General features: G+C 38.1%; 1 protein-coding gene across 1 annotated transcript in view; it reads right to left on the bottom strand.

The window, feature by feature from the left end:
* LOC128018214 (1-phosphatidylinositol 4,5-bisphosphate phosphodiesterase eta-2-like) overlaps positions 1-14,440 on the bottom strand; it is a 125,810-nt gene that overhangs the window by 35,050 nt on the left and 76,320 nt on the right. The window contains exon 3 of the mRNA XM_052603588.1: positions 4,636-4,782. Within this exon, the coding sequence (XP_052459548.1) occupies positions 4,636-4,782 (147 nt within the window). The remainder of the gene's footprint in view (positions 1-4,635; positions 4,783-14,440) is intronic.

Below are 14,440 nucleotides of genomic sequence, written 5' to 3'. Positions count from 1 at the left end.
AGTTTTTATTAAGTGTGTATCAAATGGTGCATGTGTGTGCTCAATGAGGCGACTGCTATCTTTCCTGTTAAGACTGATGAGTAATTGAGTCAACTTAAGAAGCAGATTAATTCCCAAGGGGGCGGTGGAATATCAAGAATGTCTGAACTTTATCTTCCCTTTGCAAGACACAATGAGCGCTGTCATTTAGACATGAATCATGATGTGCTACTGAAGTAACATTCCTCTGTGAGGTGTGATGTCAATAACTCGAGGACACCCTCAGGAAATAGAAAAGGCAAGAGAGGCAGGTCAAGATGTAGATGCTGTAATCTATTCTAGTCATATGCATGGGAGTTAAATCAACTGCAGCAGACATTTATATGAATGATGGGCAGATGTAAAGTATTGCTTTTTTGAATGCTATCTCTTAAGTTTTCAGTTTCTCCGATTTTTTGAGAAGATCTCCTTTATATAAGATATATACTGTATCTATCTATCTATCTATCTATCTATCTATCTATCTATCTATATATATATATATATATATATATATATATATATATATATAGAGAGAGAGAGAGAGAGAGAGAGAGAGAGAGAGAGACAGAGGGAGAGAGAGAGAGGGGGAGAGAGAGAGAGAGACATTTTACACTATGTAAACATTTGTATTTCCTAAAACGATTGTCTAATCCTGCTCCTGGAGTTTAGTTCCAACCACATTCGCCATCTTGGTGTTAACCAAGATGGCAGCGCATCCACACGCAGAACGGTGTTTTCGTGTCTTTTGTCTTTTGAGTCGCAGTGTTTTTGTATGTCGTCATCGCGTCTTCCTGTCTGTAAGCGCGCATACAGTCACGAGTTTCTGCTCGATGTCGGCAGAACCCCATTTTTACAGTTAAACTCCACGCATGTGGAACAGCTGCAGGATCTCGTCTGCTACGGAGGCCTTCACCATCACCGACCCCCACTACTGCATCTTGCCCACAGCGGAGGCGCCACAAGCGGTGTGAGAGCAAGCAGAAGAGGGGTAAGCGCAGAGGTATCCGGGCTAGGCTAACGGCTAAACCACACAAGCCATCTATCCCCACCATCGTACTGGGTAAAGTACGCTTGTTGGACAATAAACTGGACTACATCCGATTACTATGTTCAACTCAGAGGACTGTAAGAGACTGTTGTGTTTTGTGTTCACGGAAACATGGCTCAGCAACAGCATTCCGGACTGCGCTATTCAGCTCGATCAGTTGACATGCTATCGAGCGGACAGAGCTCTCTTTGCGGGCTTTGGGTTTACATCAATGACGCGTGGTACCGCGATACTGGTGTTACCTGCAAACACTGCTCACCCCTGGTGGAGTTAATGATTAGTAAGTGCCGGCCTTTCTCTCTGCCGAGGGAACTGCTCATTTCGGTATACATTCCCCCGATCAATACCCCCCCCCCCCCCCCCGGAGCCTCATATCACATCACTGTCATGCTAATGCCTGCATACACACCCCTCATTAAAGTTGCCAAACCAGTTCACAAACAGATTAAAGTGTGGCCAGAAGGATCATCACAGGTTCTTCAAGACTGCTTCAACACAACTGACTGAGACATGTTTAAGCAGGCTGCAAAATGCAATAACAGCACTGACCTGCAGGAGTACTTAGAGACTGTCACTGCTTAGATCAACAAGTGTATTGATGACGTAACAGTCACAAAAACCATAACTGTCCGGGCCAATCAGAAGCTGTAGATGACAGGGGAGGTCTACAGACTCCTGAAGATGCGGGACGCTGCCTTCAGAGCTGGAGATGAGGTGGGCCTGAGAACAGCCAGGGCCAACCTGTCCCCCAGCATCAGAGACGCTAAGAGACAGTACTCCAGGAGGATAGCCCATCAATTCAGCGACAGCAGAAACACTAGGAACCTGTGGCAGGGGATACAGACCATTATGGACTACAAGGTGATGACACTTACCCCAGACAGGGCGAGGAGATCCTTCAGCAGGATCAATGCACGCAAAGCTCCGGGTCCTGACAACATCCCTGCATGAAGTGACACAGCAGAACTCACTCATGTCTTCACAGACATTTTCAACATCTCACTGAGTCAGGCTGTTGTTCCCACATGTTTCAAAACTACCACCCTCATTCCAGTCCCGAAGAAGCCATCTCCATCCTGCTTCAATGACTACCATCCTTTAGCACTTACCCCCATTCTCAAGAAGTGCTTTGAACGACTAGTCATGCACCACATCAAGTCTACCCCACCCCTCTCCATGTACCCCTTCCAGTTTGCATATTTCGTCCAACCGGTCGACCGATGATGCCATCGCCACAGCTGTCCACTCAGCACTCTCACATCTGGACAAAAAGGATTCATATGTAAGAATGCTGTTCATAGACTTCAGTTCAGCATTCAACACAATCATCCCTCAACAGCTCATTTACAAACTGGTCCAGCTGGGGCTCGACACTTTGCTGTGCAACTGGCTGTTGGACTTTCTGACTGGAAGACCTCAGGCAGTACGGGTCCAGCACCATCACACTGAACACTGGGGCCCCCCAAGGATGTGTGCTGAGCCCCCTCCTCTTCACTCTGCTGACCCATGACTGCACACCATCACACAACTCCAACGTCTGCATTAAGTTTGTGGATGACATGACTGTGGTGGGTCTCATTAGCAACAAAGATGAGACAAACTACAGGAGCAAGGTGAGCCGCCTGGCCGAGTGGTGCAGTGACAACAATCTCTCTCTGAACGTGGAGAAGACAAAAGAGATTGTTGTTGACTTCAGGAGAGCACACACTCAGCACGTTCCTCTGACCATCAACTGTGCGACTGTGGAGAGAGTGAGCAGCACCAAGTTCCTGGGTGTGCACATCACAGAGGACCTCTCCTGGACTGAAAACACAGCAACACTGAACAAGAAATCACAACATCATCTCTACTTCCTCCACAAACTGAGGAGAGCCAGAGCCCCACCCCCCATCATGTACACCTTCTACAGAGGTACCGTCGAGAGCCTCCTGTCGAGCTGCATCACTGTGTGGTATGGCGCCTGCAACGCGTCCTGATGAAAGACTCTGCAACGCATAGTGAGAGCAGCTGAGAAGATCATTGGTGTCTCTCTCCCCTCCCTCCAGCACTTTTACGGAACCTGTCTCACTCGCAAAGCCCTCAACATCACAGGTGATCCCACCCACCCATCACACAGCTTCTTCAGTCTACTGCCATCAGGGAAGAGACTGCAGAGTCTCCAGGCCAGGACCAGCAGACTGAAGGCACCACTGAACTATGAACCCCTCCCCCCAGATCCCACATCCCCAGGTCCTTCCACCCCCCCCCACTAATATACGATGACATGCACCAGTCACTTTGTGCAGCATTGGTCTGCTCACTACCTAATTCAGCATGGAACTGATATCATTCTACTACCTCATCAGTCAGTTAAATAAAATAACTACTCTTGAGCCCTTTTTCACTTTAATCAGACTTAATAAGCTTTTTTTTGCACTAAAAATCTTTTATCTGCACTGTTGTTCACTTCATTGATTTGCACTCTGATTTGATCTGCCATGTGCCTTGCGCTGCTTTATTTTACTTTATTTAAAATTGTATTATGTCTTTTTTACATTACCTTATTGTATATTTGTATCTACATTTTATATTTGATCTAGATTTTTAGGCCCTACTGTTAATGTTATCTGTATGCACCGGGGGTCTGAGAGTAATGCAATTTCAATTCTCTGTAGTATGTACTGTACATGTGGAAGAAGTGACAATAAAACAGACTTGACTTGACATCCAAACTGAATATTAATTATAAATGTTAACAAGATTTGCTCACTACCTCTCTAGCGATTGGGTTTTATGTTTTGTGCTTCAGAAATGTGATGTGATTTCTAATAAGGGATGCTCCGTGATTTTTTGTGGTGAATTGAGGGGTTTTTCAGGTAGCGAAAATTCCAGTGCACTGTAAGGATTGTGCATTTGAGACAGCTCTTAAAATGGCTTACTCCCTGATTAGTGCCCTGAAAACTGAACTAGGGAGCTGACTGAGATGCACCCAAATTTCCCCTCATCTAACACAGCTAATTCAACTCATCAGCTTGTTAATAATGGCAGCAAAATCCAAAATGAGTGTCCGATAAGCGAGGCAGAAACGCGTAGTGGTGGTAGGTCTGCAAGACATTTTGGGGAACCCAAAATTATTTTTTATAGCATCGCTCCAAAACCCCCTTTTATTTGGCCCCTTTGTTTTTTTAAGAGTGAAGGAGAAAGATTTGAAACAAATAAGTTTCATGAGCAATAAAAGAGCAACAATTGAGTAATGAGATTTTGGTAACACTTTAGATTAGGGAACAATATTCACTATTAACAACTTACTTATTTGCATGCATATTACTAGCATGTAATGTCTTATTCTGCATGATCATATTTTATACCCCTACCAAATACTTAAACATAATTACAACAACAACTACCTTACTATTAATACACAGCAAATTAGGAGTTTATTGAGGGAGAACTTTTGGATAATAGTGAATATGTGTTCCTTAATTCAAGGTTTCTAATTCTAATTTCAAGAGATTCAAGGTCATAATAAATCATGGTCAGTGATAGAGAAGTATAATAAAGAGCAATGCATTAAGAACGACACTTACTTTTGGCTTTCTCATTCTTCCTAGAGGGCCGCCAGCGGATGCAGGACTTGTGATCGTCCAAGTAGAAAAAGCGCACAAGGCCTTTGGATCCTCCACGCAGTTTCACCATCTGAGTGCCCGTCTGCATGGAACTCATGCATTTCTCCACTGATGGAACAGAAAAACAAATCATTAGATGACTGAATATGAAATTATATTGTGTTGCGTATGAAAGAAAGACAACGCTTGCCCAGACCCAACTCTCACTTGAGAGTGAAAATACACCAACGATATTTTTAGCATTTCGGATGGCTGAGGTTAAGTTGTCGGCACCACAGAATATTATTGGCAAACCCCAAATAAACTCTTTTCAGCATTTTTCAGTGTTTGTGTGCGTTACTCAGAGGACTAACCATCCATCAAAATATCTGACTTGCTCAAAGTGGCCGGCAATCATTACTGTGACCTTTATGAACTTTATCGAAATCCAATATGTTTCATTTTCAAACATCACTCTCCTCTCACACCACAACTATTGTTCGGAAAGGTTGAGTGTTTCTCTGTTACTCCAGAAAACAATCATGGATTTTAAATAACTGGCACATTTACTTTTAAATTTCCTCCCAATTGCTCATTTCACAATTGACACACGGTTGCAAAATGCTGAAACTGTGTTCAACACTGAGAGGAAAATTACCACGAAAAAGGAATTATCTGAAATTACCAAGCAATGCTCCAACATTAACATTTCTAATTTACTCTTATAAAATAAGACTGTAGCAGGAGCATGACAAGTGATGCTTTGATATATTCATAGCATAGCCATAGTACATGAAACAGTGCTTTAAGTCTCATAACAGTGCATGGACAAATAACTAACAAGAACAAAATCCTAGCAGACTTTACTCCACCAAACTCCTTTTAGGAACAGAGATGACTGCAAGATTTTAGTTGTTCATTATTCATGCACTTATGAACACAAACAGTGTGAAGTAACACTTAAGACAACAGTAGATCTGGCTTTGGTAAAGAAGTTTCTTCAGAGAACAGACCGCTGTTATATAAACACCAGATGAGCTGAGAGACGATTGTATAATAATCAGTGGTGAGTTCACAATAGTGTGTCCGCTGTTTCCATCTCTAAGTATTAATGTGGTATTAATATTGACTGAGCTCATCTGAGGTGGCTCTTTATTTGATAATTATGCAGGAAGCATTGACAGACAGGATGTAATATAAGAAGATTTTAGCAGATCACTAAATCCAGGTTTGAGTGATTGATTCATACGCTTATGTTTTATTTAAAGTGACGGTACTCTGACTGCATGACTAAAGTACCTAGTTCAAGGCCAATGGGCGAAGGAATAGTGATCCCAGGGTCATCATTAATTGTAACTATAAAAAATACACCATTTAAACTTACATTTAGAACCAAAAAAAAAAAAAAGAGAGATCTAGCTTTGTAGAAAACAACCTATATACAGATGTGTGAAAATGATTGTTCACTCCCAAAAAACTTTGTTTTGTAACAACATGAATGTAAGGCATGACAGAATGTTGGGCGTTTATCTCTTAATAGTCAACACAGCATGGCATTCCTGTGATGGACTGCAATGGAGCCGTCCATGGTATGTTCTTTTTTCCTACCACCTGAGACTTTGAGGTAAGCCCCACAGAAAACAAGCAGTATGGAAAATGGATTGATAAAATGGAATTCTTAGCCCATTTTGCTTTGAAATGTGTCATGTTTCTGAGTAAAACATGATATTTCTGGCATTTTTTTTTTTTGTGCATTTGGAAATACTGGATTATGAAAACTATGCATTCTATACCAGAACTGCCAAAAAAGTGAGTATTTCTCATTTTATTGTTTAAGTTGAAGTTGAACTAAAATTAAATAAACTAAAACTGAAAACTGAAACTTAATAAAAACGAGGTTATAAATCTTTAACTAAATTTAAAATGAAAACTGAATATATATATATATATATATATATATATATATATATATATATATATATATATATATATATATATATATATATATATATATATAACAGTACTATACAATAACATTACTATAATAGTACTATATTCAACAATACTAAAATAGTGGTGTGTTATTGTGTTATTGTGAATTAATGTTAACTTGCACTGAACTATTCTGTTTAGAATTTTTTTTATTTATTATTATTATATATTTTTTTAAAGGCAGCATTTCCAAATGGCGGCCTTAAGGAATGCCTAAATAGATTTTTTTTTTAATTATTTTTATTATTACATTTTGAAAAAGATTACAAAGACAGACTTTTCTTTAGAAAAAAAAAACATGCACCAATTAATCATTCACAATGAGACCAGGAATGTGCATTAAGAGAGTATATGGAGTGGGTTTGGATTTCATGTTGATTTTAAGCTACTCCCAAAGAGAATACACTCAACAATCACAGTAAATAGTTAATGATATGAAGAGTGTTATTGTTTATGGTAAGGTGACAAAGAACATATATTTGAAGAAAATGGATTGGAACCTGCAGCCTTTGTCATGATTTGCCAATTAAACCTTTAAATAGAAGGTAGGTGAGTTTAACAAAAGTTCTGCGAGACAGTGCCAGCTGAATGCACCATAAATTCAGCCAGCAGTTTTTCCTTGATATTCTCACAAAAGCAATGGTCTTTTAAATTGATCTGATCCCTGTTGCTGAATACACAGCAGGAATTTCAGAATCAATAGGGGTTAAGCCAAACCGCTGTTTGATTGCTTGAACAGTAGACACCAAAAAAAGAAGGCTTTAGTGAATGTGTCCCATGTTGTGCAAAAGCGGTCTAATGCAAGCGTTTCCCATGAGGTACCTCATCAAAAATACTCCTCTAGTGGGTCTGAAATGGTTGCTATGGAAACCAGGTTCATGGCTGAAGCGTTCGAGAAACCTGAATGGAAATGTAAAAAACAAAATAACTAGTCGTGTTGTTCACTGACCAGCTTGGATACTCACTTCATCTAGTTGGCTCAAGAGCCTTGTTGGCAAAAAGACGTTACAACTTTTATCAGTTAAGTCAACAGAAGCTGCAGTGATTGGTGGTGTTTAAGCCTTTTTAACAGGGGGATCCTCTAACGCTGCCACATAGCAGGTCAAAGGATGTGTGTCAGAGAGAAGTAAGGTAAACCTCTCAAGCAGCATCCATCAAGGTATTAAAGCTTAAAAGGATTGCCCATATGTCAACCCTTGAACAAACAGGTGCCTTTCCATCATGACCAACAAAAGAAATCAGCCTTCTTGACGTCTCAATGCGTTGATGAAGCCAAACGTCACACTGATACATTGTAAACAATCGAGGAGAGCAATTAAAAATAGTTAATTGTGTTAATTTTTCATGACAGCAGTGACATACAGTCACATCCAGATAACACGACCATATTTTGAAGTACATTTTACTGTATATTAAAGCTTGCTATTCTGGTGGTAGAAATATTTATTAAGCATGGAAATGCAGTTACGAAGTTTACCCTAATATAACATATTGACATTTTTGATTAACAAACGAAGAGAAATTGCAACTGAACTTGACAGCCAGTGATCAGCTTGCATTTAATTGAAAATGTTTACAATTCATTATTTTTATGTTTTCCTATAAGTATTGAGCAACATGAGGATGGCAGAACTAAAAAGATGCTTCTGTAGAATATGTGACTGATCAAATTTAGACATGAAAAGGTGATTTTAGATTAAAAGTTTGTGCAGTTTAGCTATCAAATTTAATTTGCTTAAAATGATTTGAATATTTGAGATTTTACAGTGTAATATACACCAGCAATGGAAACAGTATGGGCCTGTCCCAATACTAGGGGTTCAAAAGACTGAAGTTTAACCGTGACCCCTAGGACCAGGCCCCACAGTTTGCATATGATTCGCAAAATAGTTGCAAAGTTGAACCATCATAGACTGATGCACGGTTTTCTTAGTCTTGCCAATTTAAACAATCAAGTGATTTTAAACATTCAAGCACAAGAAGAGATGAAAGAGAACCAAATTTTGTACTACTTGTTTTTTGTACATACACAAAGCACGCACAAAAAAAAAACATTTCAGAAACTGTTTTCTTAAACACAGTCGCATATGTCTCAATTGAATGTAAACAGAAATAAATCATATGTGTATCCTTATATTGGATTGATCTTAAAGTGACAGTAGCCTATAAAAAAAACCTGCTGCTCTCTGTGTCATTAATGCTAATCAAACAACAAAACATAGCTTTAACAAAGAAAAATCTATATCTAATGTATACAGTGAACACTATACATTTTCTTTTACACTTAATTAGTGCATTTCCGTAGGCCTACCCGAATATTACTATTAGACCTTATTTATTAAAAACTTTATTAATTTCTCATGTGCCTTGAAATTGTAGGTTTGAAAAAAAAAAATCAATTTTAAGGTAAAGTGTTGAAGTGTTGCACACTTTATTAATGCAGAGATGAGTATGTGTATTTTGTAAAATGATTGCAGTTGCTCTTTATAACTTAAAAGCACCACAATTCATTGTGTTTTCTTTTTCATAGGGATATTTAGAATTTTTAGTGTAAAGAATTACAGATCAAAATGTCTAAATAAAGCTCTGTAAAACATTTGCTTACAGCTTTTTCAACACTGCCATACCTTAAATTTTTCCCATCAGGTAATCAAACGTTGTACACACTTATAATCTTTGTGAACACTTGGGCCAAATGCAAGAAATAGGTCATGTAATTAAATAAATGGTCGAGTGCAAAGACCGCACGTGTGTATTGGCACAGGCTACATTAACACCAAACTAGAACTATGACAAAAACATGAAATTACTTTAAAAAGCAATATTTTAAACATAAGCCTTAATGTATGGGTCAGAGGGTATGTTGAAAAGCATTTTGTTTGTAAATTTACCAAAATACCCTCTGTAATAATCTTTCAAGGACCTGCCACTTCACAAAATGACTTTCTCAATCCACTAAACTGAAGCAATTCAGTAAGTTTATTTAAAGCAAAGACGGTAAGACTTAATCTATTTATCCAGGTCTTTCAACTCTTACCAAACAAGCCTAGCTTCCATTGGGATCCGTACACAGAATTATCCCCCGTCCAAAAGAATCCGGCCATGAGTCGTGACAGGGTCAACTTGTGAAGAGCTTTAGAGCAGGCAGCTGCCACCGCTGGGGTCGGTACTCGGGCTGGAGGTGCTGCCGGCTTAATAGCAAACGCGTGCTTCATTTGAGGTGCTAATGTTGGGGGCATCATGACAGAAGTGGCTGAACTGGCAGGCAGGACGGTGGCACACATTGCTCTGTTGTTGCCGACTTACAAGTAGAGTCCTTGATTTCTTTCTTATGCTTTGCTTCCTCTGATTCCTGCCTTTCAGTCCTTACAATCACTCTGACAAACAAAGCTCTAGGCAAACCTCCATCCAACAACGTTTCACGAGAAAATCTAATGGCAAGAACATAAAAAAAGAATATGTCCAAACCCACAGGATTTGAAAGCTAGTCTTGCAGACATCAGAACAGTCTGAGCATCTTCAGTTCAGGCTGGAGCTGTTTTTCTAATGGCATGCTGTGAGATGCCATGCTAGTAAAGATGCTAACTTATTGACCGTGTAGCACCTGTCAAGGCGGCACTTAAATCCCCTCAGAACTGTAATCCAGACCTGGGAGATTTAGGTAGCTTATTGCACACAGCTCAGATATCAGAGGAAGAGAGAGAGAGTTCATTCCATTTACCGGTTCTTCCTATAATCATAAAAGCATCTACATGATTGTTTTCTAACCACTGAACTTCAAAGTAATGATGTAATGCAATTGCATTTGCCCATACACAGGAACACAGTGACATTCAGGATTTGAATAGCTCTTGCTAAAGCAAGCTTCACTATATTTATTTCTCACACTATATGAATAAATCCGTAACCCTGGCTGTTACTATTTAATGTGCAATTCTTTCTGAATCATTTGTACTTAAGGCATGAATGATATCTCAAATAACAGCCTGTTGAGGAGGGGTGTGCTATTTATTACCTTTCTAAGAAATTTGACTGAAATTATTAGGATAGGAGAACATAAAACAGGTACAAAATAGATGAAAACTAATATTTTAGGTAAAATAAATATTTTTTTATACTATTGAAAACAACCAATACAAAATTGCATTTAATAATTAATAATACATTTAACAAAACACGTACAAATCATAATAAGTAAAATCATAATTTATAAATAAATCATAATTTCAGTGGTCACACTATTTGAAGGTCTAATTTTCATTGCTATGTATTAATTATGACTTTTACCTGAGTAAACTCCTAATTTGCTGTTTATTAATAATTATAATTTATAATAAATTAGGAATAAATTATAATTTATAATACATTAGGTATAATTTATAATACATAAGGTAATCAAGGGATCTAAAAAATGGTCATGCAGAATAAGGCATTAATATGTGCTTTATAAGTATTAATAAACAGCCAATATGCTAGTTATTGTGCATGGTAATAAGCAACTGGTTAATAATGACAAGTGGACCTTAAAATAAAATGTTACCATTTCAGCATTTTTAGAATCATTCTAAAATATTAAATATAAAAATGCAGTAAAAATGTATGTATATATTATTTGAAAACTGAAATCTGCTCTTCTTTAATATGAGATTTAATAGCCCATTAAAAGTGCTCACTAAAATAATTAAAAGTTTGATTGAATCTGACAGAAAGCAGTGACAGAAATTGCACTTAAAATATATTGAGGCCTAAATGTAAGAGTTTCTTTAACTACTATGTATGTGCATTTAAAGTGCACTTATTGGGCACATTCATTTTTACATTGTATTTCTATTTAAAACACCTTCATGCAGTTATATCTGTTGTTGTTACATTAATAATTATACCATCATATCAACACATATCAACTAGCTGAATATTGTTTGCTCCACAGCTAGCTATACTTTAACCATGTTCAAACTTTGTAATGGAATTGTTTTCACAATGCTGATTCTAAACACATTTTAATAGATGTATTTTGAAAATATTATTATTTAAATAAAATAGATGTATAGAGTTAAAGGGGGGGTGAAATGCTATTTCATGCATACTGAGTTTTTTTACACTGTTAAAGAGTTGGATTCCCATGCTAAACAGTTGTACATTTGAAGGAGTATTTTTGTTCCCAAAATACTCCTTCCGGTTTGTCACAAGTTTCGGAAAGTTTTTTTTCGAGTATGGCTCTGTGTGACGTTAGATGGAGCGGAATTTCCTTATATGGGTCCTGACGCACTTCTGCCGGAAGAGCGCGCGCTCCCGTATAGCAGAGCAGAGAGAGCACAGACATTTCAGTGATCAGAGCGAGAGCGTTGCGAAATGTCACAAAAGAAGTGTATTTTTGGTTGCCAGGGCAAGACAACCCTGCACAGATTACCATTACCAAAAGAGAAACAGCATTAAGGGACCAGTGGATGGAGTTTATTTTTACAGAGCATCAACGGAGTTGTGCAAGTGTTTTTGTTTGTTCCCTGCATTTCGAAGATGCTTGTTCACAAGGCCCAGTTTGACGACGGATTTGCACATCGTTTATTTCTTAATGATGATGCAATCCCAAGGAAAAAGGGTCACGATCGTGTGTTGGAACCGCAGGCGGTGAGTAAAACTGCTTCAAATATCTCTGCCTCCTTGTTAGTGCGTCCCCTCCCATGCCAGAGACCCGGGTTCGAGCCCCTGTAAGCCATGGTTTGTTTTGGATGATGGGTTTTCCCTCACGGTAATGTCACAACTTCCACATGCTCTCAACGCAAAAGCCTATTCGCGCTCGTGATTCTTTAGCTCCGCCCACACGTCACGCCTCCAGCTGGTCGTGTTTTTCCGGGAAAAATCGGTACAGACTATCTTTCTCTTATGAATATAATAAAACTAAAGAGTTATGAAGGATGCAGTACTTCTCTATAGGTACTCAAGATTAACAGGATATTGAGTGAAAAAGACCATTTCACCCCCCCCCCCCCCTTTAATAATAAACCATTTTTTAGTGCAGAAATTTTACCAGTTTCTTACCTGATTCATTTATGTATGACAGACAAATATGCACGATCTCACATTAAGTTTTTTACTGTTTTATGCAACTCAAATATATAAATCTTAAATTTAGGCCTAAGGGTATTACTGTATGCTTTAATATACATGACTTACTTTTCATGAAAAGTTATTTTCATTAACTATGTGTCAGTGAAGGGTTGACATTAAAAGGTAAGTTGATACTAATAGATTTTTTGGAACCATACAAGCATCTATTACAAATAAACGTCTCATGAGCTGATAGACACAGAAGACTCCAGAAAGTGTGCTATAACCTTTTATACTGTAGCTGCATTGTTTAAAATGCTAAATGGGTTAAAAGCTTGTTTGGTGTAAATGAGCTGTGGCATGCTGTTGTTTCACGAGCAGTGTGCATATTATACTTTTGATGCTTTTAGAGCCTATCTATCATATCTATTTAATGTATTTTTGTGTTTATATGTGATGCATAAATCTGTGATAAAGTGAGAATAATAGTACCTACTGCATGTGCTGATGTACCGTCCCATATATACTGGTCCTAATGGAAAGCGCTCAATCTGAGTGCTGTTTCTATGGTTACCTCCTCAGTCTAACACAACTTTACATCACAAGCATTGATTTAGAGCCAGGTATTGTATGTAGCTCAGGTAACACATGCGCTAGTGAGATGGGTTTCTTCTCCTGGTTCTGTACAGGATACAAGTGTGCTCTGTCACCTAAAGGTTAATTACTGTATATATATATATATATATATATATATATATATATATATATATATATATATATACACACATTATCTGTACTTTCTGACTACATTTAAGAACACATATTAAACTAAATGAGCTACAGTGGGTGTCTCTAAAACCTGAAAAGGAGAAATAAGTCCTACTTTGCCTTATTATCCAACAATTTCCTGAGACAAGAAATTATACCGTATAAATGGTTGTCTTGCACAAAAAAAAAAAAAAAAAAAAAAAAAAAAAAACCTTTTTAGGATGAAAATTGCTGGTTGAAAAACTGCACAATAACTAAATGGTCCTGCAAGAAAAGTATTTCTTTAACAGGTTTCCTGTCAAAGGAAAAGCAGAGGTCATGCTGTGATAGCAAATGTCTAGTCTTAAGTACAGTGTCGGTGCTCTGTTTGCCTAAATTTCCTGCTATGTATCAAGCGTTGTGCCCCAGCTTGCACCTGAGAAACCCATACACCCACAAGCTTGCGGTTGCCTACTGCGGTCAATATGAAGGGCAGGATGGGGTCAGCAAAGGCACTGTATCTGTCTTCAGAAGCAAGAATCGAGAATTCACACACTTCGAATACACCACCCTCAATTGCTTTATTGATTCAAAATTCAATTTTCCTCAAACCAATAAAATGTACACTTGAGTTATAACATACTGATCTGTCTGGTGGGATGTAAGTTAGTATACAATTGCAGCAAGCCTCAAAACATTATTTTCAGAAATGTCAGTGTCTGGGCTGAGAAAAGCATACATTTGAATGAATTTGAATAACTGTGACAATGTGAAAGAGAATTCAGTTTGGTACTGTTTTCTGTGCACACAAACCCGAACCGCACACACAGAAAGCTGCAGCTCTGACAGTGCATGAGTACTGAATTGAGTTATCTTTTGGGTCCTATCACCCTTGATAGGACAAATGCACAAACAAGTGTGTCAAAATATCAATTTTAGTGAGTAACACATGGAAACACAGTTATGACTTTTTTATTTATGTCTTAAGTGAATGTGAACA

The sequence above is a fragment of the Carassius gibelio genome, chromosome A8 (assembly GCF_023724105.1).
Source record: "Carassius gibelio isolate Cgi1373 ecotype wild population from Czech Republic chromosome A8, carGib1.2-hapl.c, whole genome shotgun sequence".
Lineage (NCBI taxonomy): Eukaryota > Metazoa > Chordata > Actinopteri > Cypriniformes > Cyprinidae > Carassius > Carassius gibelio.
This window is presented reverse-complemented; position numbering and strand designations above follow the sequence as displayed.